The sequence below is a fragment of the Alligator mississippiensis genome, chromosome 1, assembly GCF_030867095.1.
Source record: "Alligator mississippiensis isolate rAllMis1 chromosome 1, rAllMis1, whole genome shotgun sequence".
NCBI lineage: Eukaryota > Metazoa > Chordata > Crocodylia > Alligatoridae > Alligator > Alligator mississippiensis.
Window position 1 is genome coordinate 118400588 of NC_081824.1, and position 27675 is coordinate 118428262.

Genomic DNA, 27675 nt, shown 5'->3' on the forward strand with positions numbered 1-27675 from the left:
GAAACCCTTCTTGTTACCTCACATCCCTTGCTAGCTGCAACTCCAATTGCACTTTGGTCTTCCTGACTTCATCCCTGAATGCCTGAGCAATGCTCTTATATTCTTTCCTAGTTATCTGTCCAAGTTTCCACTTCTCATAAGTTTCCTTTTTGTGATGTAGTTTACTGAAGAGTTCCTCCATCTTATCTAATATTGAGTGAATACATTAGCATTTAAGAAAAAGAACAGTACTAAGATCAAGTTAAGTTAGCAGCTCTTGGTATTAAGAATCTAAAGCTGGAACTTCTCAGAATAAAATATTATCTTGTATATAAGACATGGTGTATGGTCTTAAAAAAAGACTGCAAAGCCATGCAGACTAGGAGATGTAGTACACCCTCATGCTGCCTTTGTGGGCCTCCTATGGGCAGAGTTTAGCACAGAAAGGAAGGGGACTATTTTATTACAAGGATAGCTTTCTCCTTTTTCACCGTCTGGCAAGAACCTGCAGAGAGAATTTTTTTTAGGAACTGTCAAAGGCCAGAAGTCAGCTTCTGGCTAGTATTTACTTTTAGATACACATTTCTACTTCCAAACAACATTTAAACTTATAATTCATATAAAGAAGTGTCAGCTTACATCATTTTGGTAAGTACTGTAGTCTCTTGATGAAAATTAACATTGGTTTTAGATGAAGGAGACAGGTCTCTGTATACGAGGGCTGTCAAACTCATCCATCATTGCAAGCTAGATGAGTTGCAAGCTAGATGGAGTTGCCTGGAGCATGGGCTGTTATCTGGCTTGCAAGGCTGGAAATGTGGTAGCTGCAGCATTAAATTTCCACTGTCCTCTGAAGACATGGCAGTCAAGTGCTCGTCCCACTGCATGTTTCCAGTACAGGCCAAATGATGCTGCTCCATGTTCAAAGTTTGGCCTGCAGGGCTAGACATCTGGCAGTGGGATGAGCAGCAGCAGTACCAATTTCAATGGTTCTTTAAGCCAAGTAAATTATTGCTGCCACTGCTCTTCCTATGAGCAGTCCTACAAGCTGGACTTGGAGCACAAAGCCACATCATCTGGGTGTTAGAAATTTGGTAGAGGGGATGGGGGGGGTGGCTGCCATGGCTCTGGCAGCCATTGTAATTCCTGTTGCCACTGCTCACTACACCAAGTTGCAGGGTTCCCAAAGAGCTGAAAAACTGGAAGACATGGCTCTGTGGACCATATTTTACACCTCTGCTCCACACCTTCCTGGTCAGTCAGCCAGACTCACCCACCAAATCTACACCCGTACTCTTACCCCCTAAAAAGACAATTTTGATACAAACCCAAAAGTTCTCATCCAAAACTGAAACTGTATATTGGAATAATTAACTTAAACTACAAACATTTTTCAGTTTACTTGCACTGCTGAAGTTTCTGTTCAGTCTATGATAGAAAGTGCAAGATTAATTCATTAGTCAACATGTCTATTCAGATTACCTTGATCACAGTAGTCTTGATATCAATAACTTATGTAAAATACAGCCAATTGTCTCAAAAGATTACACAAAATCAATAAAGAACTCAATTATTTCTCATTTAAAGCTTCTCCTTTGACTACACAACCAACTTTATATAAACAGACACTTGGATAAAATTTCAGTGCATGTCCCTGTAACATGCCTCTAGTACATTTTGCCCAATTTAGTTTTATTAAAACTATAACAATTATATAAACATTAAGATTTATATCATTTAAGAGGCCATTCTACAATGTAACCTCTTGTTAAAAAGGAAATGCATCTGTTAAACCTATTTTTCGTTTCAATTTTTTCTGTTCGTTACTTTCCTGTGAATAGTGTTAAATTTCCCTTCATTGAAGCTTACAGCATCCAAGTACTTATAATAGTCTTAAGTCTTAATCATAGTTTAACAGTCTTAATCATAGTGTAGCAGAATTACAGACACTGAAGTCTTTTAATTTTTTCTTGTAAAACAGTCCTTCCAGCCCCATGAATACTGGGTTTCTCTCTTTGACCTACCTGGAGGGAATCATTATCTTTGATGGTGGGGTACACAGAAGTGTATAGTACAGATTGTAATAACAGTACAGATAACAGCAGGCCATCTCAAAATTGCACTGGCCTTTTTTGGCCACAAAAAGGCATGCTTATGTCTAATTTACCATCTCTTTCAGCATTACTCATTCATTATTATAGGCTACATGAAGGAGTCATTAGGACAGTTAGAGGTTACTCCTTACCACTGAGTCTGGATATTTGCAAGTTACATCTGGGGAAAAATGCCAGTTTCAAAGATGTCTCTCTCATATGTTTATTTCTGGCTCATGATCCTTATCTCTCTAGGTCACTTTGTGCTATTTTTCAGTCCTCGCTGGTGTTTGCATATTTCCCAATTTCATATCTGTGAATCATATAAACATGCTGTTCAGACCATTTTATAAATTAGTGGTTTTTAAAACCATTGTCTGAGGACCAGCAATAGTCAACACAACACTTCCAAGCCTCAATGATACAGCATTCTCCATTGGTCAACCATCAGCTTTGTTGCCGACTGTAGTCCAGGCCAGGCCATTCAGAGAAACATTAAAGAACAAAAGCAAGCATTCCTTCTTTCCCCAGATGGCTATGCAAGGATGCATATAAAATTTAACCAGGTATAAGTTCATAAATGCCAAAATGAAAAGGGTAACACACAGGAGGACAGAACTAAACCACAAAATGACCTGGAATAACTGGAGCAGCATGTGACAACAGGCAACAAATCAAAAAATTAATTTTAATAAATGGATGATGAATTTAAAAATTTTATCCCAAGGAAAGAAAGCCAGCTGCATGGTTACAAAACAGAGAAATAAGCATGCATCACATCCAGTGCATTAGCACGAGCTTGTTTATTTCCCTCTGTTTTTAATACTGTCTTGATAAGTCCCTTCTGTGAAATCAACTATTATGGTTACTGCAAGAGAAAAAACCTTTTGGTAGATAGTCTTCAGCTGTAATCCACTGTACTTTTTAAATAATCAGTATTTTGGATAACAATGGCCTTGATCTAAACTACACAGCTGCTCCACTGGTAGATTTGAGAGTGGGTCTACATTTCCAGCTTGCCTTCCCTGTGGCAGCAGAGCCACTTTCTCTGGTTACACCAGCCTTCTCAGGCAGGCGGGGGGGGGGGGGGGGGGGGGGGGGGGGGGGAAGAGGAGGGGGCATTCTTCTTGCAGTGCCTGGTAGACAGCAAAAGGTACATATAGAAATAATCCTTGCCTTCTTGCTGCAGCCCCTTCAACAACTGTTCCTTCTGGCAGCAGAAGCAGCCTGTATAGGAAAGATCTAACAAAGATGCTGAAAGTCTGACCCAGTGTCAATCACTGCTTTACATTGCTCTAGTTATGCTATTGCTCTTATTGTACTAGCTATTTTTTCTCTTTTGCAGCTGCTTTGAGTCAAAATATTCCAATAGTAACATAAGACTTCTTGAAACACTTCATATCTCAAATCTTGGGAATACGGTCTCTAGAGCCAAACCACTGTCATAAATAAAAAATTATAGCATTTAAAAATTGGACAGAAAGGAAGGAACAGAGAAAGAAAATACTTACAAAGGTGCCTCTGGGCCTGCTGACTCCTGCAAAACCAGAATATTCCTTCTGCTCATGGTGGGTTTTGAATTCTTCATCTCTTTCTTTCTTGCAGTCCTTTTCTTCTCGGGAACTGGATGAGGAGGAAGATGGGGAGGAAGATGAGGAAGATCGAGAACGGTCTTGCTCTCTTTTTTGTTTACTGAAAAATAAAAACCATACTGTGTGCTGTTTTAAAAATACTAGAGTCTGTAGCATGCTATGATTAAAGGGGGTCACTTTATATTTTATGAAAATCTACCTCCCCCTTTCATAATATATATATTATATACACGCACAAAATAATACATATTTTAGGTGTTATGGTAAAGTATAGTTTTACTTTCCAGCTCCTTCCTCATCTTTAACATTTTATAGGCACATACTATTCCTAGCATGTTGGAAAAGCAGCTATCTGCAACTGCAAAATTCCTTTTCTGGTGTTTGATTCAAGGAGGAGTTTTGAGATTTTAGGAGGTTTGTTTGTTGTTTTTTTAACTGCCTTTTTTGAAGGCATGAAAAGGAAAAAAAAATGGAAAAAGGAAGAAAACCCTGAAGGCAACATTTTAAATTAACTACATAATACAGTTTTCACATACTGTTGAAAATAGCAGACATGGTTTGGGCTTCCCTAAGAGGACACCAGTATAGGATTAGCCAGTGGATGATAGCGTGGATACCAGTCAGAAAGAAAATGGGAAGAAGGAAGCATAAGTAAAATCCATCATATACCCAATGAAATGCAGGAAGAAATTCTAATAGCAAGACTTTGTATTTGGTAGCCCCATACTTTTACTAATTTGACTTGATTTACAAAATTTTAATACAATATCCAAAAGAAGGTCATACCTGAAATAACTCTTACCACTGCTACACAGTATCCACTGAAACATAACTATTAAGGACTAATGTTTTCACTTAAAAACAGGTCACTGGCTTTAGAAAAATATATAAATTTCCCCTTTTCACCCATGTTAAACTTAGATATCAGTAAAATTCTCATACTCTGGGTGTTATGAGTTGAAAAAGTGCGGAATCAAGCATAACGAACCAAAGTTCTTACACAAACTGTTTATAGAAATGTACTGCATTGAAGTCCAACCTCCTGATGTAGCCTGGATAATAGGACAGATTAATTTGTCATTTTTTTTTTCAGTGTTAGCTTGCTATTCCAAAGTTTTTGTCCTCATCCACCATAAGCCGTGTAAAAGACAGATAATACATTTTTGCTGTAAAACAAATAATTTTATTTGTTTAAATTTAAATGTTCCATTGCACAGTGAAAAATGAAAGCAATTAAGCTTACAATTACAAAAGGCTAATTAGAAGCTACAAACTACTGAAGAAATTCAAATATTTACCTGTCATCTTTGTAAGATTTGTAATCCTTGTAATCTTTTGGAGTTTTCTCTTGCTTTCTTGATCCACTGGATTCCCTGGAACCTTTAGAGTCCCCTCGTTCTTTACTTCGCTCTTTTCTACGACGGTCAATGTCGTGTCGGAGGTCAGCAGAATCGCACTTTAATTTTTTATCACCCTGTAGAAGGAACAGATTTCAGGAACAGCATCTTAAGATAAAAATAACTCAGAAGAGAGTTTTTGAACTGGAAACCAATTTCTGTCTCTTGACTTCTAAAAGAGCAACAGTTTGCCTAATTTCAATGACTCTTCAGCTCATTTTGTAAGTTTCGTATCTCAGAAAATTGATTTTTACATTTGATCGATTTAAAAAACCTTAAGAACTTAGCTTTAGAAAATATTTTCCTGCTGAACAATTAGGGAGATTATTTTTTGAAACAAACAAACATTCAAACATTTTGTTAACACCTTAATTTTTCTGAAGAACTGAATTATTAGGACAGTATGAACACCTGATCAAATGCAACTATACCTCTGATAACATCTGCAATTTAACAAATAAACTCTTTTTCCCTGCTTCTTGTCCTGGGGCTGGCTCACCACTTCAAAAACAGGAAGATCAGAGGAAATACCAGGAACAAAGGGAAGGAACTAGAGAAAACGCAATCCTCTAAGGAAGGACAAGGCATCACACATGAAAACTGTATTTTAATACTTCCTTAGATTTCTGGCTAATGTTTTATTTAAGTCTAGGGATAAGAAATAATCTAGGTCCAAGTACTTTTCAGATCCTGAAAAAAAAAAAATGTAGAACAAAGTTGATATTAACCCAAAACCTACTTTTTGACCTTCTTCCTTAAAGACTCTCTCTTCACCTGCTAAACGGGTATGCTTTCTCAGGGCACTTGGAGAGATGTCAATCCTCCTAAATGTAAAACAAAAAAAAAGTGTCTAGCCACACATGCATGTCATAGCTTCTGGCTCCTGGTAATCCTTTTAAATACAAATCTGAAAAAATAAGCCAGTACCATGATTTTTTCTCCCCAGGATGAGCTTTTTATTCCATAAAGCCCCTTAACCCTTTAAAATTCAGTCATATTGAAAAGCTTCATTTTGTCTCCTGAAATATACTAAATACACATTTGCAATGAAGGGCTTGCTTTCCCCTTTTAAAAATACATAAAAATTAAATCATTTCAAGAGCTCTATGTAAGCTGAACAAAGTTCTCTCAAAAGTCATCAGCGGTTTCCCGTGCTTTAAAAAAAAAAAAGTAGAAAAGCCAAAAAAAAATTGCAGCTTAAAAAAACCCCCAGTATCTTCAAAGTTGAAAACTAACATGAAGAGGTTATATATAACCTCACAAGCATCATATTCAATCAAAGCAACATACCATGCAGTTCTATATAATTAATTTTGACAGTTTACAAGAATATACATATATATGCCCTACCTTAGCTTACCTTTGAGGCACAAACTTTTTTAACTGCTGTAAAATTAATACACTTTAATAATTTAACAAACAATTCACAATATAAGCATGTATATATTGGGAAATAAGCACTCATGGGACTTTTCATCTCAACATAGGTAGACTCAAGGTTCAATACTGAACGTGAAGTAACTTAATAATTCAAAAACGAGAAACCAAGGCAAAGAGAAAAGACTTGCCACAAAGCCACAGATGGAGCCAATATTGGGATGAGAGCTCAGGAGTTCCAGGCACCTAGTCCTGTAATCAGACCAGCTCATGCTTCTCTCTGAATGGAAGACTTCAGAGGTCACAAGATTTGTATAACTAACTGATACAAATGACTTTGCATAGTCCAGGAAAGCATTTAGGATTCCCATAGAAAGTACCATCTAAAATATACAGCATCTAGTAACACAACTAGCATATACCTATGGATTTCTGGACTCTTTTGACGGGTGCAATGCTCTTCGGTAGCTTTCTGATACGCAGTGAACCTCTCATTTAAGGTCATTCCAGGTGACTTGAAGTATTGTTCTGTTGGTTACAATGAAGAAACACTGTCTAATTAAATTAATTCCATTTATATAGATATATCTATTCCTGACTGAAGGGTTTGTAATAGGCAAAAATATAAAATATTAAAAAAGTATACCAGAAATAGGCAAATGGATTAGAGGAACATCCCTCCCCCACCATTCTCACCCTTCCTGTAACCTCAGTAAGTAGATATTGGCAGTGAACACAACTACTGCAAGCTTCCTCACAGGTATGCCCTGCCTGTACTACAATTAATCCAAACATCATTAACTGATTTGGGTCCGTCTCTCCTTCTCACTAACACACTTTCCTCTGACAGAGGAGAGAGTGGCAGCTATTTAGGTTTAAAAAACTTTACAACTTCAGCACAGAAGCAAAATAAATTACTCCAAGTCACCAGCATTTGCAGCTTAATTTAAATATACTTTAGCTTAAAACATAATTACTTTTGAGAAAATATTTACATAATTTACGTATTAATAATTACATGAAAGGCTTAAGTACAAGTCATTTTTTAAAGGAAAAACTTTTCCTTTGAAACTCAGAGGATAAAACAATCAAGGACAATTAACAGCCCTACAAGTAAACGTTCATTTAAGTATCTGGCATGTTGGCAAACCTGACAGCTTCTTTAACAAATTTTCTCTGGATTTTGAGAGTTACATTACTAGTAGCGAAACTGAATTATTTTTAAAAACCAGATCAATGAATGCATTTAAATGCAAGATAGAAATACGAATAAAAGTTATGAGAACTATGAAATGTTACATATGAAGCAAACCATCTGCTTAACAGGTCAACATACATCTGTATCAACTTACCGCCCAACATCCAGCACATGTCTCATAACCAATCATTAAAACTTGAAACGGCCACTACAAGGGTAGTGCCTCAATCATAATTCCATCAAAGAGGAATTTGAGCTAGCAACTCTGTTTTTATGCCATTTTTGCCAGGAAGACAGAAGGTTCAACTTTGCCTGTTTTGGCATCTGTATCTTTCAACAGCTATTTTACTTTTGTAACATGGATTTTGCCATTTCAAAACACAATCCAGGACCTAGTTACAATGAAAAAGAAAACATCACTGGGCATTTTCAGCTCTGTGTTGAAAGAGAGCTGTTCAGACTGGTTGCATCACACCAATAATGAAACAATGTCAGTTCTTTAAAAAGATTTAAAAAATAAAGAAGAAATGAAAGTTACTAAAATCTGATTACAAAAAAAAAAAAAAAAAAAAAAAAAATTGTGGAGAGGCTATTTTTTTTTTCTTTTTATAAACAAATTATACGCATCACTAACTTGGCCAGACTGGCTGTTGAACAGTTAACATTTTCCAGTCAAATATTAGGTTTTACATACTACATGTAAAGAGACATAGTTAAGATTGACCGTTCTGTCAACACACAAGAGATTTAGGAACATTACCCCCTTCAAGCCCTTATCCCACACCATTCAAGTGAATGGAAGCTTCACCAATAAACCTCAATGGTTGTAGGATCAAGTCCTAAATCCCCTACACATCAACAACAAAGTAGGTACTTTCATATCAAAGGTCAATATATACAGTAGCTATTACCTTGGCCATGGACTATTATTAAACATCATTTTTATTGTCTTACAAATATCCTCTATAAACAACTGTAAGGCTCACAAACTTCTATGCCTTACTCCCTCTAGCTATTTATTATAATGGTACCAAACTGATAACTTTTTGGAAGTTCAACAAATCAATTCTGCAAATATAAAGCTTCTTAGTAATAAAATGGATTCCTGCAATTATGTTCAATTTGGTCACCTAATCAAGTGCCTCTCTATAGCCCAAGTAATTTAAAGAATTCACTTCTATTTAACCTTTATTGTTAAACCCAAACAATTTTAGCAGGAATTCTTCCATTTTAAATCAGCACACTAAAATATGAATAATAAGAATCAGACAATGCAAGGTAAATGCTTGTATCACAAAAACACAGTGCTCATTTAAAAAAACCTCCCTCTAAATATCCATTCAGAATTTTAGACAAAGGCTGTTTGGTTTCCCAAAGACCTGATTTAGCCAAATGATAAACAGCAACTATTATTGTTCATTAAAAAGAAAAAAATAATATATAATACATTTTGTGACCACTGCCAGGTTGCTAGGTATGAAATTCTAAGTTCTACTATCACCTAAGCTTTAGAAAAAAAGATAATAAGAGGGCAGATTTTTTTTTTTTTTTTTGATACTTGCTCTAATTTTTAATTATATTCTTTACAGACTTTAAAAATATTCTTTTCTCAACTAGGATATCCTTTGGCATATCACAAAGAAAGGAATTCAACCATTTGCCAACATAAACCATAACCACTCAGGAGTTCATTTTCATTTAAAATTTCATAACCACAAGGAAATCTAAAAATTGGCCAAAATACAGTTAAAAAATTAAACTACTTAAACCCGAGTGCAAAAATTCACATGTACATGGTCAGCTTCACTGGCGACATCCAGACAAGCACAGCCATGCAGTATATGGTGCTGCAGACACATTTGTAGCGCCACATACTGCACATTCAGCTGGTTACCCAGGGGCCGAAAACACACAAAAAACCCCAAACAAAACAAAGAAAAACCCCAAAAAACCCATATCGGTGTATGCAGCAGCAAGTGCTGCTCAAAACTAGAGCCTGGTCAGCCAGTCACACTCTGGCTGCTGGCCAGACTCCAAGTGGCAGGATCACTGCTGCTGCAGCCCCAGGAGGCACCCTACACCAGGTAAGGTGCTCAGTGCTGGCCCCAGCCTTCCCTACCCGACCTGGGGTAACCTGCCATGTGCCAGAGGGCACAAGGTATGCTGCTGCTAGTTGTCCTCAGAGAACCAAATGGCCATGCTCATGTGAACACAGACATTATGTGCAGCAATTTATCAAAATCACACACAAAATATCAAACTCGATATCCTGTTTTATCCATTTGTTTTCTTTGGCTAGCTGCGTAGGTTTCCTTCTGATAATTTTAGTGTGTACTTCAAAAGAAAATCTGAATAAGTTAAATTAAGAAATAGAGAACTGTTTCGCTAGCACATTAAGGAAGCCTAAAATGCCTGTTTATTTTCAAAACCAAAATAGGTAGTTGCAATAGAAAACCAAGTACATACCTTTGACATGATGGACCAAGGACACAATGTGCTGAATAAATGACTCTGATGTGCTTTTGCTGGCCTGAGGCAGCTTAATGTGGTCGAAGATGGATCGGAACTCTTGCTCCTTCTTGACAGAATGGACAAGCGTACTAGCAAGCAGCCTGTCTTTAGTCAAGGAAGCAGGTCTAAAAATACATCAACAATAAAAGACACAAAAGAGAAATCCACTGGTTTAAATATAGATGAAGTAACTCTAGAAAGGGGAGGAAAATATGCAATAAAGAACAATTTACCTATTGGAATCATCAAGAGGAACTGGTGCCATTTTGAGTTTAACTTCAGGACGATGGGAGTCACTGGCTATCATTTTGATCCTAAGTGGGCTCTCCTCTCTGAAGGTGGATTTTTCTTTCGCATCCAGATTCTTGTGAAGAGGGGGACTGTAATCAAAGAGTTCTTTGAGCTTTTCAGACTTTACCTGCTCAGGTGACTGAGTTTCTTTCTTCATTATTCTCTCAGAACTTTTGTCGTCTTCCTTGTGCTTATCTTTTGTTGCACTAGGCCTTTCCACTACATAGCCAGTCTCTTTAAGCTTATAATTTTTCTCTTCTCTAAATCCATCGCTCTCTCTATTGCCCTTCATTGAAATTTTAGATTTGTATTTGGTTCCTTCCTCCTCAGCATTCCGGTGAGATGCAGTAGCAAAATTTTTACCCTGATCTGCCAAGACAGATTTTCTGAACTGTCTATAATCCTCCGTCTCCTCTGTGTCCTCCCCTTCAGAGTCATTAAACTTTTGTTTCCCAGTCTCTTTATCAACAAAATAATCTAAAGCTTCCTGATCCTCCCATTCCCTCTCTCCCTCTGTCCTCCCTTTTTCTGATCCTCTCTCCTTTTGTGCCTCCTTCTCCCTTGTATTACCCCTATCAAGCAGGTATACTCTAGACTCTTCATCTGTGTACCTGTGGATAGCAAAGAAGAGAATGGTAACTGTGGATTGCATTAACTCCATTTCACTGATTGCATTTCTCTTCTGTGTCACACCATGTCACCAACATAAATTTTCTTCAAAGTAGTTTAACCGTTAGTAAATAACATTTTTGCATAGTATTATTACTAGATCCACAGTCATTCTAAAGAATATTTAAGAGAATCCCTTTTCATGTAACATGTGTCTAGAAATTAACTGCTTTCTCAAAAGCTAAGAGCTTTGCATGTAGGTGGGATTTTGTTTGTTTTTAATTATTTGTTGCCCAACTTCACATCCAGTTATGCCAGTCATAAAAGTCTGAAATAGAAAGCTTGGTATTTAAATTTGCAATAAACTCTTGCATTGTTATTTCAGAACTGTTCTTTCATCAAAAATAAAAGGAGTGCCATTAAAAGATAAGCAAACTATTTTCATAATCCAATGCACTAACACCACAGATATCCACACGAATAACATGATATTATTCTTCAGTGAATAAAAAATTCTAGGACTACGTACTACCATGGCAAATTGGCTTTCCAGACCTCCTTAGATGTTTTAAACATTAGTGATTACTTCATTCAGCCTCTACCAGATCAGTGTAACATGTTCATGCTTGTTTTTAATACAGGTTTCTCTCACTTTATCCAGGTTCTGCATGTGCAAATTCACACTTATGCGATGACCCTTTATATATAAAAAAAAAAGTGGTTATACGCAAGGTTAATTTATTCTTATGCGATTGGTGTGATGGAAGCCTGCAGTCAGCTGCTTTGTGCAGTGCATTGTGGGAGTGATGCACACTAAAAATATAGTCTCTTATGCGTGCTCCTCACTCGTTGTCTGTGACACGTGTTTCTGTAGTTGCCATGCCCCTTATTGTAACATTCACCACCATCCCGTGCTTGTGTGCACTGTCTGTTGTTGGCGAGTATCAAAATTGCCTTGTAAAAGTAGTAGATATTGGTCTGGGGGCCAGTACAGTCAAGGTCTTGGAATGTATCCCTATTAGTTATGTTGTGAAGTGGGTTCCTTTTACATGAATTTGAGTTATGCGCCATATGCCAGGAACAGCATAAAGCAAGGGAAACCTGTACATTCATTGGCAGCAATACACCTTGCTGAAGGAAGAAATCTGACTAAAAGTATGCACGTGAATAATATGTCACTAAGCGGACAAAATAATTACAAAGTCTTGAAATCAATTTTACAAAACAGTATGGACAAAAGGCAGATTTGCTTCATATTGTGCTTTTTTGTTTGTTTCTTTTGGGGCTTAAGACCACAACTTTTAGTCTGATTAGCTGGCAATTCAATGAACAGCCCACTTTCAATGTGATGTCAGTACCGTCAAAACACCAAAGTCATTATTATACCTCCTAGACCAGTGATTCTCAACTAGAGTGCTGTGGCACAACCTTGGGTGCCTTGAAACCTCTCAAAGGTTCTTCAGAGTCCCATGCAATGTTAGTACTGCTAGGTGTGCAAACATGACTCGCAAGATAAACTCAAGAGATTTCAAATAGGAATCCACAGTGTTAAAAATATTCTAAGTTTGTGGTCTGAGTTCTTTGCAACAAAAGAATTGCTTTATTATTTGTCTATAGTAAAAAAAAAAAAAAAAAAAATAATCAGATGAAAATGAAGAGCCGGCATTTGCCAAGGGATGCCCCGAGTCTAACAAGGGGTGGCCTGAGTTTTAAAAGGTTGAGAACCACTGCCCCAGGCAATTAGCAATACATCCTTTTTTTTCGGGTGTTGGTAAAGAAAGCATTTTACTTTTCATTCATTCTTACAAAGACTTTAAGCTTTTCATACACCATACAGTATGAAATAAAGAGTCTTTGAAAAAAATTTTAGTTGTAGCAAAGAAACAGAAATCTGGTATTTTCCATTTCACAACGTGCAAAACCATTACAGATTAATATTAATGAACTGATCCCCTGAAAATATACTATACAAACCAATTCTCCCTCAACAATACTGCTCCGTATTCCCACTAGCCCAAGACAAGAACCATATTTTAAACAAGAGGTGTCAAATATCAGGTCCATGGGACTCCCAGAGAAGCCAAGAATTCAGGGGTGTGAGGGCAAGCAGCAATGACATTAATCCCCACAGATCTCCAAGTCCCGCAGGGGTTAATGCCTCTGTCATTCAAACCATCACTGGAGTCCAGGGTATGGAGCCACCTTGGAAATGTGTTTTCATTGCGGCAGTGAGCAACAGTGACATTAAGCCCCACAGCTCCCTGAGATGACAGCAGCTCAGGCATCTGCAGGGTTAACAATCAACTGGACGCCAGAAATGAGCCCAAATCTGAGGAGCCCTGTGGTTAGATGTGACCTGGGAGGCCAAATAAGTTCAACATTCTTGTTGTAAACTAAAGCCAGACTGAAGCTTGTAAGTTCTAAGTTGAAGTGACCCAACAGAAGTTCAGTAGACAGAAGAAACACAATTTATAATATCAGCACTGAGTTGCAAATTGTATTAAACATGAACAGTCTACCTTCAATGAGACTTCCACAGCCTTAACTTTGTATATGGTTTACAAATTTACAGGTACAGTTCTTACCTTTTTAGAAACTTTGCACCCTTTGCAGTTTCCTGTTCCCCACCTTCAGGATAAAATGAGCGCATTCGGGTTTCTTCACGTGGAGCATTCTGTGATGGGATTGTCTTCGCAGGGCTTCTCCTTGAAGGGATATGATGTAATGGACTATTCTGGGAAGGACTGTAACGACTGGAACCATTCCCAAGGGAACCAGAACCAGACCTCTCAGGGCTATGTTGAATGGAATGTGAATGCTGAGGTGTATCTTTTGCCGAGTGGACTGTGCTGAGCAAGGGGGCATCAGAGCAAGATGAACTCTGACTGGGTGGGCTGGCAATAGAAGGACTATGGGGCGACCTTGGACTGTTATCATATGCTGAAAGACCAGGCCAAATGTCACCAGAAGCTGCTGATGATTTGTTAAAATCATCAAGGGACTCAGATGGATCATGTTCAAATGTATCTTTCTGTTCATCCTGGGATTTTGTTTTCAAAGGGCTATCTTGGAGAGGAGCCCCCTCAGTTTTCTTAGCCTGCTTTTCCAGAGACCCACGTCTTTTGGAAGAGACAGGTGACTTGCTGTATGGGGATGAAGAACGAGATGAAGAGGACCTTGGAGACCTGGATGATCTGTAAGATCGACGAGACCTGCTCCTAGACCTCTGGGATGACACAGATCTTCGTTTTGGACTTCTGGAACGCGAACGACCTCGCCTCGGGCTTCGGGAATGTCTTCGATTCCAGACAGGTCTATAACCTCCACGGTGGTATCTACCACCTCCTCCTTGATAATACCCTCTACCTCTTCCTCTGTAACCATAGGGACGTCTCATTCCTCTATTATTTCTGTAATCTCTGCGATAATCTCTAGAATAAACACGGTCCCTACTGCGAGATCGTGAATACGTCCTTGACCGAGACCTAGAACTGTAATTGAAAGGTAATATCAGTAGATGATCATTTGTAAAACATCAAAAAAAATTCAGCTAACAACCCTGTTTTGTCAAATGCAGTTTGTGAGCAAGAGATAAAGGTTAAAGAGTAAATGAGATATTAACGCTAAAATTTGTCTTTACTGCTTGTGTAACATAGCAACATTACAGATCTTTACTTAAGACAGCACTTAAAGTTGCTTAAGCTCTGCAAAGCTAAGTGTGAGATAGTAGAAGCCTACTACAGAAGAGATCAGATAAAGGAAATACCACGTGAAGAATAAAAAAAACCAAGATTAATCTCCTCATTTTATGCTACAAGAAAATTTCAGAATAAGACAGGTAAGGCACTAACTGATTAAAGCAATATCCATAATACCCAAGACAAAAGCTCAAGCTTTCTTAAGGGTTTCAGAGTGGCTTTAATGATGTGTCATCCAAGTAAAAGAAGAAATTAAAAACAATAAAAATCATACATGTAAAACAGTATTAAATCTAATTAGCAAACCCACAAAAAAACCCCACCATTAATTCAAATAGCATCTATTTACCTGTATCTCTTTTTTCTAGAATGTGATCTGGACCTCGACCTAGAGCTGGACTGAGACCTGGACTTGGATCTTGAAGAATGTGATCGAGAGTTAGATCGACCCATTTTCTTCTAGTGGATTATACTATACAAAAAGCAATGAAAAAATATTTAGATTTCATGCGCTCCATATTAATGAATCATAGGCTTATATTCTGAATCAGGTTCTTTAAATTATAGAACTAAAATCTTATTTGCTTACTAAGAAAAATTAATTATACAAAAAGTAGACTCAACTGAGGAATGACTAGAGCATCAATTACTTAAGTTCAAAAAACATAAGGCCTATCCATTTTACAAATATTTATAGGCTTAAGTCAGCACAAACAGGTACAGCACAAACTTTTCCAAACTGCTCTGCCACTCTCTCTCCACTAGCAGAAGAGAGGAGAAAAGTGCCTTCCTTTGGTACAGGATCTTCAGTCATGTATTCCTCCTACACAAACTCCCACCTCTTTGCTGCACTTCATGCAGTTCTTTCATTTTACTTACCTGTCTCCATCTTATATAACTGTTTGCAACTGTTGTTATGATCTATGACAGATATGGATTCTCAAGCAAGTTGCCCTGATCTCCAATCACCCAGCCTTGTGGCTGGAAGAGCTAAGCAGAGAGGGACAAAGGAATCTTTGCTCAGCAAGAGCCAAGTTACTTGCTGCAAAAGGAAATCAACATGTTTTGCCAGCAGCAAGCAAGTAAAATGTACTGGGAACTTGTATCTATAATTAAATTTAAATCTTATACTAGCCAGATGCAATGTTGATAATACTTTCTCATCTTCATTTTTAAATGAGGAAATAAAGCATCGAAAATAGCTGCAGTTCAAACTGAAACCACTTAAAAATCTGGAAGTTAATTTTTTTTTTCTTCTAAAGTATTGTTTTACTCACGGGTGAATGGCAATTAAAATATTTTGTCTTTAATGCTAATACTTTCTTGATTTCAAAATGTGTTTATCCTGTGTTAATTTACAAACTTTGCCCAAAATTGCCAAATATTTTTTTATTACTATTTTCATCTATATAATACACACATTTTATAAATGCTGTTTTGCCTTTGTACTTCTGAGGTCAATAAAACTATGCATCCTACTGCACAGATTGACACACTAACCCTTTTGGAGACTTTAAAAAAACCCCACAAAAAACACAGCTTAAGCAGGGTTGCTAATGAAGACTATACGCATTACCCAACATTCACACTCCCTAAAGCTATTTAGCCTCATCACTTTTTTTCTAGTTTGCCCAAGAAGGGGTTTTTATTCTTTATTTGTAAAAAAAATACATATTGTAATATAGATTGTAAACTCCATTTTAGGCTTTAAAATCCTAAAACCTATAGCAACTAGGTGAATAGTGATGACATGGAATAAATTCACCACATTTCAATGTACCATTAGCTTTTTGCTAGGTACGATCCTCAAGAGTCTTAACACAGCCAACCTAGCTCTTTTAGAGTTCGAAACATCCTTTGTTCTTTCTATAAGGAACGAAGTAACATTGTCTCTATGCCATTCCCCTTTGAAATCTCAGCCATAACCGTACTCGTTTCAAAGAACAAGTCAGCTGAGCAATGACCTAAATTTAAAATGCAGGCAAGTAGCTTAGAGCTTCAGGCTTTAGATGACTCAATGTCCAAAATTAACAATGCTAGTTATTCAAAATAAATTAAGGTGAAACAGGGAAAACTACAACCATACTGACACTTATTTTAACATACGCACCTTAAAAGCCTAAAACTAATCTTTCTATATCATTGTAAATACAAGCATATTCTGTCACATGTAACTACATAATTGTTCAAATGTTCACGAGAATTGCATTTCTATATAAATATATGTAACGTGTGCGCACACACCCCCTCAATTATAATGTTAATAAGTAAAGATTTTTAAGTTGGGGCATGGACACACACATCAGGTAGACCAATTCAAGTGCAATTTAAACCTGAAGACAACGCATCTGTTACACAATTTAGAACTGCTTGCGGTGGTTCAAAAGAGTACCTGAAAAAAATCAAGTACTATTTTGTACCAGTTCAGTATGGACTCCAAGCATTCTTTGATACAGGTCTAGTTGGTCCTCCATGAAGCCCACAACGCATTGTTTCTCATCTCCTCCACTGTTACAACTGGCCACTCTGGTACATAGCCAGAGAACTCCACTGCTGCTTTTTTTCCTTTTGAGGACACTTTGTATCCATGTGCTCCCTTGCACTGCTTGGTCAAGAAGCCACCTTTCTAAAAACTAGCAGTGTCCTCACTCCCTATTCAACAGTGCCCCATCATCAAGTTCCCCTAACACCTGGGAACCCAAAAGAATAGGTCTAAACTCCCCCTCCCCTCTGCACACACAAGGCATGCTAGGCTGAATGCTCATTACCATCCCCTGGTGTCAGACACAGTACTTCACATACAGTTGCAAACCAGTTCCCATCAGTACTGTTTTCAAAAGTTCAAGTGTTAAATTGCTTGTTCTGCATATAAGCCTCCTTCAAAGGACTTTAAAGAAGTCTAAGCACACACAACAGCACAGAAGTGAATGTTTTTGATAGGTATGTATATGCTGCAATATATAGTTTATGCAATCCCATATTTTAGAGAATGTATGAACTACGGAGGTATTTAAATACATTGCTCTCTCTTTTAAAGGTAATTCCATACTGTAACTTTCTTAGACTTATTTAATTTTCCTTAAGTAACTTCCAAATAGAAACCATAATATAAACAGCTTTTCTCAATTAATCCAAAAAACCAAACCAGAAGGAATTTAAGAGTTTTACAAGGTCCTTGATTTTTACTACACTTTGCACTCCAGAGGCTCTGCAGTACCTCAGTTTCATTCAAAGTCTCCCCCTTGGCACTTAGGAGAGATCCACAGGGTTCCACTTCTCTACATGTTTTGCTTAGATCAGGGGTTGACAACCCATGTCCAGCAGGCCAGATACAGAACCCCAAAGAAATCCAATCTGGCACAGGGTATTGGTGTCAGAGCTGCATCATGCTGCACATCCCCTCCGCAGTACTCCACTCTACTTCAGAGCCTGCCGTTCTGCAATGCCTGACCTTATCCTTGCTAAAGAGGGGTCAGCTGACTCCAAGGGGGGAGGGAGAGGTCCACAAGCTGGGTCACATGCCAACCCCTACCTTAGACCAGTGGTTCTCAACCTTTTTCACACTGTGACCCAATAACATAACTATCAGGTTGCTGACCCACAGAGCATCTCTCTCCCTCTCTCTCCCCCCACCTCCTCCTGCAGCTGCTGCATTTACGCTGCCCTGGTGCTCACCATGCCCCTACACTGTGTGCCAGCTCCATGCAGCCTTGCAGCATTTCCTTCAGACCTCCCCGCGACCCTTTAGTGTCTTGCTGCAACCCACAGGATGAGAAATGCTTCCTTAGACTGTATGCAACACCTGCTGTTATACATAAAATTCTGCCTTACTGTCCACCATAAACTTTTATTAAAGAGCGTCTGTGTGTACATACACATTACACACACATATATACATACACTAGCCAACTGCCAGTCAAGAATGACAGGGTGGGGGGTGGAGTAGGGGGGAGGAATGGAACCCCATGCCCCCCCCTCGACATCTGGGTCTGCTCCCCTCTTCCCTCCTACTGCTTGGGATCTGGGCCCACTCCCTGCCGCAGCAGCAGGAGGGAGAGGAGCAGGCCCGCTACAGCAGGGCAGGTGGGAAGCAGCGAGCTTGGGGGCGACAGGAAGGAAGAATGGGCCCAGGCCTGAGAGGAGGTGGAGAGAAGGAGAGAGGAGACCCACTCCTCCCCTCCCCCAGCCACATCAGGCTGGGTTTGCTACCCTCCCCCGCCCTCCCCAGCTTGGGCTTGCTCCTCCCCCATCAGGCCCGAGCCCACTCCTCCCCTCCCCACTGCCATGGCCCACCCACTTCTCCCACCCCACCACCTTGGGCCCACTCCTTCCCCAACCACCACCACATTGGCCCTGCAGGTGATGACAATGGAAGAGGGGAGGGGCAGGCCGAGGCTAGAGTTGGTGGCCTTGCCTCGCTCCTCCCCCCCCCAGTCACTTGCAAGCAGCAAGGGGGCAAAGCCAGCTCCAGTGGTCTCAACCCACCCCTGTCCCCATCATCACCACCTGCAGGGAGCAGAGCAGGGGGGTGGGGCCAGTGCTGCTGGCCTCACCCCCCACCCCCATTTGCTCCATTGCCGCTGCCTCACCCCCACCCTTCCATCATACCCAGTGTCCCCACCATCGTGGCGGCATGCTGCCACTGCCTGTCCAAATGCTTCTTCGCACTCTGATTGGCTTTGTCAGCCAATCAGAGCACAAATAAAGCATGACAGACAGAGGCTTTTACAATATTAGAATATTACACACACGTATATGCATACACACCACACACACACGTTTTACTTATACAGAAAAACTTCAGATATCTGCAATCAAGTGTATTAATTTAAAAGCACCACAGATTATCAGACTTGTTAAAAAAAATTTTAAATGTAACAAAATTTTAAAAATTCTAAAATGATATTAAAGTTACAATATTAACGCTATTATGTTCCATTATAAACATGAGAGCTGCTAGAAAGTGGCTATATATTCAAGCTCACTTATTGACATAACATAAATTGACCAGTTTTCTTTCGCAGAAAAAAATAAGTAACTGCTTTTGTACAAGTCTCCCCTTATAATTAGTGTACTTTGTTTGCTAAAACAAACATGCAAAAGCCACAACTGAAGCCATAGTATTTTAACTCCAACAACACTCTCTTTAGAAGAGTGAAACCATTTAGTTTACATGTTTGAAATGGTCAAGTACAATTCAGATGACAAGTACATAAGTAACAAATAGAGGTGCATCGATATATTAGTTGCGTATCATATCGTCACCGATAACAGGAAAATGAACATAATCGGCAATTGGCTTTTTTGGGCTAATAATATCACCAATAAATACCGCGTGCATGCACGCAGCCGCAGCATGAAAGCAAACAGGAATGCAGCCCAGGAGCTTGGAGAGCAGCATCCTGCTGTTAAGCCTATGGTAGAGAAGAGGCATAGGGAAGGAGTGTGGGGGAGGGGCAGATCGAGGCCCCAGTGATGGAGGAAGAGAGAGGGGCAGGGGCTGCCTAGCCAGGGTGGTGAACAGAACCCCAGGGCTGAAAGTGGGATGGAGCTGTGAGCAGCTCGTCCAGGGGGAGCAGGGCAGGGGGCAGCTCCCTGCAGCTGCACACACCACTGGGGGAGAGACATGGGGGACATTGCCCCTCCCGGGTTTGTGCTCAGGGTCAAGGCAGGCTGCCCACTGTGGGCTCAGGGCCAGGGGCAGCGCCAGCCTCTTCCTGGCAGAGGGACTGGGCCAGTGCTGCACGTTGAGCAGATGCGGGCTCAGCTGCACCAGTGCTGGGGGGAGGGGATTTGGGGACTATAGTCACCCCAAGATTCCCCCTAGCCCCCCCCCCCCAAATCACACCCCTCAGCACCACCACTGGTGCCCAACCCCATGCATCTGAGCCTGCCGCACCACTACCCACTCTAAGCACAGCCCTGGCCCAGCACCCCCTGCTGGTAAGATGGTGCTGCAGCCAACAGCAGGTAGCCTGCCCACATCCCACACACAAATCTGGGGGGGGAATACATGCCCCACATACCTTCCATCAGGGGTGCATGCACTGGCAGGGAGGCACCCCCTCCCCCCAGATGAGCTGTCCATGGCTCTGTCCTGCTACTGGCCCTGGGGTCCTATTCACCACCCTGCCCGGGCAGCACCTGCCCGTGCCCCACTCCCTCCCTCACCATGGGGGCCTCAATCTGCCCCCCCATGCCCCTCCCCCACAAGACTTACCAGCAGGATGCTACTCTCCAAGTTGCCAGGCTGCATTCTAGTAAATCAGTGATTGGATCAGTATCAGCAAACAAAATCTTTATCAGTGCACCCGTAGTAACAAACTGTTAAATCTTACCTCAGACTTCTAAAGGTTAACAAATGAGATGATGATTTAAGAATTCAGCAAGTGTGCTCTCAGAAATATTAATTCCTATAAGAAATAAAAATTCTGAATCACAAAAACTGATATTTTCTTTAAAAAAAAGTGTTATGATCCCCTCGTGGGGGGGGGGCACTTTCTTAATGACATTTGTAAAAGATTAATAGGCTGATTTAAACAATTACATCACAGAACAACAAGGCCATGTATGTGGATGCTGTAAAGTCTAAAAACATCTTGATGTTTCTTTTCACTATCTCAAGTAAGCAAAAGGATAGTGGTAGAAATTCTTTCCAAAAATAAATCAATCCTTAAGACATGTCATTATAAAAGACACCATCAGAAAGGAACGGAAATCCTTTTTATACACAGGGCAAATCAGAACACCAGAAAACACAATATCAAATGTCAGCTTTCCATGACACGAACAAAAATTGCTCTCTCTTGCGAAACAAGCAACAAATTTTGGCAAGTATCTGATAAGCCTGTATTATCAAACTTGGTCTCAAGGTAGCCACTCATCTACCCACAACACCAAAGTATATGAGCAGCTCTTAAGGCACATACATTTCTATTTTGAATATACTTACGGGCTTGATCGTACTTCCATCAAATTTAGTGGGTATCTTGCCCCAGACTGATGTTGATGCTTCTGCATCCCAATGTTATTTCATATTAAACATTTAAAGATAAGTCCCACATAATACTGATTGCTCCCAGCTTGTTTCACTTTCTGTTTCTTTAAAGTATGCAACACTCAACTGATTTTCAAAACCTTGCTGTCAAAGTTCACAAAATCCACTTGTCCACACACAGCAGCAAGTAGGATCTTTAAAGTATTAGTTCTATAAAACTGGAATTTCTAGAAGGTTAAATATTTCTAGCTTTCATCATTACCTAGTGAGAGACTTAGAGTAACAGCAAATCAGGACCACTTCAAATCACAAAGAAATTAAAAAAGAAGTAGTTGTGGTGTCACCTCATATATAATCATTCTAAAAATCTTCCAACATCAGATACATTTTAACACAATCCACCATGATCAAATTAAAGACTAGGGAAAAACCTAAGGTAACTCAACCAGATTGGTATATTTGAATATCTTGTCCAAGTTCGGTATGTAAATTTTTATTAAAAGCGTTAGCCAACACTTAAAAAAGGTCTCTCTCAAACCCTAACAAAAGCGTGAGACAGGGAAAAAAACAAAAGTAGTTACCATCCAACACCTAAACAGGAAGATACCTCTTCAAATCTTACACAAGTTCGGGAATCTTCCCTCCTGCCCCCACACCACACACATGCGCACACACACACACTTAGGTCTGAGGTCAGCAGATACCCTAAATTTCCCCAACTGCTGGGAAAAGGAAATCTGACCTCAAAAACCCCACACTGTCTTTTGCAATTCACTCCAGCTGCTATAGCAAAATGTCTTAAGTCTTTTACTTGAGATGGTAACTGCTATTACTATCAAAAATATCTCACTAGTATTATATAAATGTTGTTTTGTATTATATGAGCAAATTCTGTCCCAAAACCATCTCAGTGTCTCTCTTTAAGACCAAAGGAAGGTTTATTTTGGAAGAGAAAAAGATCGAAGTTGGTTATGAGTAAAGACTTATCTATACGTGACAATTATTCACAAATATGATGAGGTGCAAATGTGAAGATTAATCCACTTTTTGGATGAAGCTAATTCAGAAAGATGCACTCTTATACCAGAAGTTGTTACCAACTGTGTATGAACCCACCCTTTTGATATTAAGGGCTGTAAATGTCTCTGATTCAGACTAAGTCTCTAACTTCTTTTGTTGTAATTATAAAATTCCTTGGTTTTATGAGGTCGTACAAAAGCACCCATGACTTATCACCTAGCCCTCTTCTTTCCACTCCGCTACCTCTGATGCCTGTAGTTCTCAAGCAGCAAAAGCAATAGCAGCAGCTGACAAGTAGGATTCCTGTCAGTATCACCTCTGCCCGCTAGATTCTGAAGCAGTCTTACCTTCACATTATTGCTGCTTATAGCTTTGCTAAGCAAGCAACAACAGAGATTGAGAATGCTGGCAGGTGATTTTCAGAACTGGACACACAACAAATATTTTTGAAAAAGCTAAACCCTACAGAAATGGACTGCCCGCTACACGTCAAATAAAGAGGTTCACCAATGCATTTTTCAAGCTGTTAGTTAAATGAGGAGTCACACAGAAAAGTTTCTTTGCAGGTAATAAATAGGAGGAACCTTGGTGTCTTCCACTGCCCCCCACCGCCGCTAAGTGGGGATCATCAAGCAGAATTAAGTGGATGTATCCAGCCTGATCAGTTGTCTGCAACAATAAGAAATGCCTAACGTCTTCAAATGCAGCATTCTCACTATTTGCAGATCCCAAGGTTTAGAGGTTTATCCACGAAAAGACAATACAACGAGCAGAAATCATTACTCATTTTGTATGCCCAACTCCTGCTGAGTATTACTTCCAAAGGCTGTTTTTGTATTACTGTAGTTCTAAAGTTCAGTCAAAACAACTGTCACCAATGTAGGCAAAACAGAAGTCTATCAAAACAGTTTAAAAAAAAAAAAAAGTGTGGTACTGATGGGCGCCTATATACATGCAGCGAAGCTGCTCCGATGCGCTGTAACTGCAGTGCGTCAGAACACACTTGATTAATTGAGCCTGCTGGAGCATGGCAATTACTGCGCTCCAGCAGACTCCAGTGGCATATGCATTAGCACCCCCACACTAAAAAATGGCAGCGAGGGCGCTTTAAATAAAGCATGGTTAACAAGCATTAGTTAACACCCCCCTGCTACCATTTTTCAGCACAGGGAGCTGACACACGATGCAGCAGGTGCTTTAATTAGAGCAGCTCTCAGAGCTACTCTAATTAAAGTGCCTCCCCCCCACTCCCCATACGTGCATATAAATGCCTGATGGTTTTAAGTAAGTATTAAGAAAGTTATTAAGGCCTGGGCTTTCTAAAACAACAGCTTCACATAAAAGCAATTCCAGCAGTACAGTAGTTAGGACCCGATTATTTAACTGGGTCCAAAGAGATGTTGGGACCATTTAACAACTAACATCTTATACCTACCCATGCTACCAAATTCATTAAATGAGTCACAAACTAATTGCTGGTACTGTCAGCCTATAAAAAAAAAAAACTAAGCACATTTTCCTTTAAAACGTTCAGTTTTTGAATGCGATGAGCATTTAAAGTGACTGGATGCTTCACTTACTATAGTATCCAGCCAAATTTACTACAGAAATTAGTGGACACTCCAGAAAGTTCACTTATTTGCCCTTTCCCCCACCAAAGCAGGATTTTTCATTGGCTGTAGACAGAGTTTTGTAAAGGCGACTAAAAACAGTCACCCCGTAGCTGTCCTGATACATGACCCAGATGTATTTCCCTTCTTTGCTATCCAGGCACAGGCAGAACTGGAACAGGTCACAAAATAAGTGGGTTGTACGTCACAAATCCAGACATCAGTAAAACACTTTACTGAATCAAACACAGGCTCAAATAACTATAAAAAATAAAACTGCCACCAAATGTTTTGGGGCAGCTTGGGAACATTGCAGAAGACACCTAGAGTTAAATTAGGAGCTTCGCTGCTGTGTACCCAAAAGTTCAACAGGCCCATTTACCCGCTTTCCTACGATGGAGGAAATGCTGTGGCACCAGCATTGCCTGTCTGGGCCTGTTACGCCCAGAGCTATTTAGGCCAGGCCGCCTTTGCTTTTTTCTCAGTGGCAACCCACAGGGAAGTGCAGGCAAACCCACATGTAGTTTCCAGAGCCCAAGGAATCCTTCCCTCTCGCCAGCCTGGCCGTGCTGCCCCCTTGCCCATACCCTCCTTCTCCTCTGGCCCTGCTGGAAAAGGACAGGTCAGCAGCTGAGCCCTCCCGCGCTCTGGAATCGAAGCGGCAAGATGCAGACAGACAGCTCCTCGCCTGCACCATGACTGAGGACAGCACCACGCCCCGCAGGCAGCGCTGTTACAGAGGCGCCTGTCCACTCCATGGCTTCCCGGCCATCTGACTAAGATCAAGCGAGATCAGGAGCCTCTGAACCCCATGTCTCTAGGCCTGGGACTTGCACGCAGGATGCCTGCCGGGGCCAAGGGAGCACCCGAAGCCCCAGATCAATGGGCCTGGGACACAGGACGCTTGCCCAGTGGTAAAGCTGTGCAGACTCGATGACCAAGGTCTGCTCAGCCTAATTTTAGAATTTGACTCTGGGCTTTGCCCAGTTCTATCTGGAAACTAATTTGAGGAAAAAAAAGAAAATCTGCCAGCTACCGGGCCCGGGCAGGTCTCTTTACTGGGAGGAGGACAAGTGAGCTCTTCACCCTCTCCTGACAACAAGCTAACTGGGTTTTTCCTTTCTTTCCCCCATGCAGCAGCCAGGGGGGAGGATCCTCCCCTCCTCCCGCAGCCCCCCCACCCCCGGGCAATGGAGATAGGCGCTCCCCAGACGCGGGCGGGACCAAGTGGCAGCGACCGCCTCAGCACCGCCCTAGCGGAGCCGCCGCCGCAGAGCGGGAGGGGGGGAAGGGGGGAAGCATATCGAGGACGTTCCATCGCGACGGTTAGGGGCGCAACCCCGCCCCTCCCCCAACGGGACGGAAAGGGAGGCGCCGGCAGCGCGCGCGAGCGCACACACGCCCCGCCCCGCCCTACCGCGCGCGAAGCGGGCCCATGGGGGAGGGGCGCGCCACGGTGGGGGGGGGCGAGAACGTGCGAGCGTTCGTTGGTCTCGCGCACCCCAACACTCGAACTGGGGAGGGGGGTGCCCCGCCTCGCGCCGCGCCACAGGCCTCGCGGAACGGAACGAAGCGAAGCGCGAGGTCTCCCGCCCCGTCCCGGTCCCTGCCCGTCCCTGTCCCCTCCCCACCCCCCCGCGCCCTTTTTCCCGGGCTTCACCTGGCGGGCGGAACTGCAAGGCCGGCCCGCTCCCTTAGCGCAGCACGGCCGCCATTTCCCGTCTCGCCGAAGGAAGAGAGCGAAGGGGGAGGGGTGTGCGTGTGTGGGGGAGGGGAAAAGAAAAAGGAGAAAGACCATAGAGGTGCAGCCTACTCCCGCGCAAGGCGAGGCGCGATTGCATCACTTCCGTGAGGCGTTGCGCACTTACCCGCCTGTACCATCAGGGTAGATGCTTCCGGGTTGGGGGGGCCACGTGACCTCCTGCAGGCGCTCGCGTTCCTCCCTGAGTGGCCCGGAGGGAGAGGCGCCCGCCCCTCCCGCCTGCACAGCGCCTCCTGGCTGTAGCGGAAGGGGCAGCGCCCGCCGGCCCCCCTCGCCCGGGGAAGGTAGCGCTCGCTCGCATCGGACGCGCGTGCGCACTACATGCGCAACGCGCGCACTGCCTGCATGCACAACTTCCGTGCACATAGCACATGCATGTATGCCACGTGCACGCTGCATGCACGCACACGCATCATACACACGCCCGCACACTACATACTCCCCGCATACACACGACGTGCACACATTACATGCAACCACACCACACACGCAACATACATGCACAGCGCATGCCTGCACAACATCACATACACACTGTGCATCACACACCATGCATACAGTACACACACAGGATAAGCGCACATTATACCACATACACACACCACATGCACAGCACACTACATGCTTACCGCGCACACACACTGTATATAAACCGCATACACACAATGTGCACGTTATACACACACTACATATGCTAACTACATACATCATATGTATAGCACATGTACATGTATCACACCACATATACACCACACATACAGCACACACACACAGAATGAGCATGCATTACACTACATACGCTGCACCCCTACATATCGCACACTACGTGCAAACTGCATACACACACGATGGGCACACCACACAATTACAGACACTACATACATGCATCAGACACATATGCACAGCACACACATGCACAACATACACTCCATACTTGCACGTGCATTACATGCTGCATGCCCAGCATACACACAGGCAGACCAGGTTCTTTGGGTGAATCTGATTTATTAGACCAACTTAAATGGTTGGAAAACAATTATTAAGCGAGCTTTCAAGTTCAAAAACCCTTCGTCAGGCTAAGGAAGTTTCTGCAGTTGGTGTGTGCTCTTCCTGGATGGAATGAATAGTAAAGAAGCCAGCGGCTGGGCTTGTATGCATACAAGACAGGCAGTCAGTGAAGATGTAGATTGAGGAGTCAATGGGTGAGAGACAGGCTGGGGAGGGGGGAAGGGGGGGAAGAGAGAAGGGGGATGAATAGTGGAGAGATACCAGGGGAGTCAGATGTCAGGCAGGTTATAATATGTCATAAATCCCATGTGTCTATTCAATCCATGATTTTTAGTGTCCAGGACGTTGATGAAGTGGAGTTCATAGGCTCGTCTCTGGGAAGTTTTGTGTAAGTTTCCCTTGAGGATCAGGACTGAGAGATTGGAGAGAGAGTGGTTTTCTTGTGAGAAATGTGCCCCCACCAGTAATTGGGTATTTCTGTCTTTGATAGATTTCCGGTGTGCGTTCATTCTGGTGCGCAGTTGTTGTTTGGT

The 27675-nt window shown here is 41.5% G+C and overlaps 1 protein-coding gene across 10 annotated transcripts in view; it reads right to left on the reverse strand.

Annotated features, from left to right (window-relative positions):
- BCLAF1 (BCL2 associated transcription factor 1) overlaps positions 1 to 26261 on the reverse strand; it is a 36400-nt gene extending 10139 nt beyond the window's left edge. For 2 of the 10 annotated variants that reach the window (XM_006263646.4, XM_006263644.4), the window contains exons 1-10: positions 26033 to 26181; positions 21084 to 21158; positions 15095 to 15217; positions 13633 to 14538; positions 10381 to 11049; positions 10103 to 10272; positions 6861 to 6966; positions 5801 to 5885; positions 4963 to 5138; positions 3584 to 3764 (exon numbers count right to left, since the gene is read on the reverse strand). In XM_006263646.4, coding sequence (XP_006263708.1) covers positions 3584 to 3764; positions 4963 to 5138; positions 5801 to 5885; positions 6861 to 6966; positions 10103 to 10272; positions 10381 to 11049; positions 13633 to 14538; positions 15095 to 15198 — 2397 coding nt within the window. In that variant the 5' untranslated portion in view covers positions 15199 to 15217; positions 21084 to 21158; positions 26033 to 26181. Of the gene's footprint in view, positions 1 to 2224; positions 2386 to 3583; positions 3765 to 4703; positions 4831 to 4962; positions 5139 to 5800; positions 5886 to 6860; positions 6967 to 10102; positions 10273 to 10380; positions 11050 to 13632; positions 14539 to 15094; positions 15218 to 21083; positions 21159 to 26032; positions 26189 to 26240 lie in introns of those variants that run through there. The other 8 variants (XR_362955.4, XM_059713362.1, XM_006263648.4 and 5 more) reach the window with 8 other exon arrangements.
- Between the last annotated feature and the right edge of the window lie 1414 nt (positions 26262 to 27675).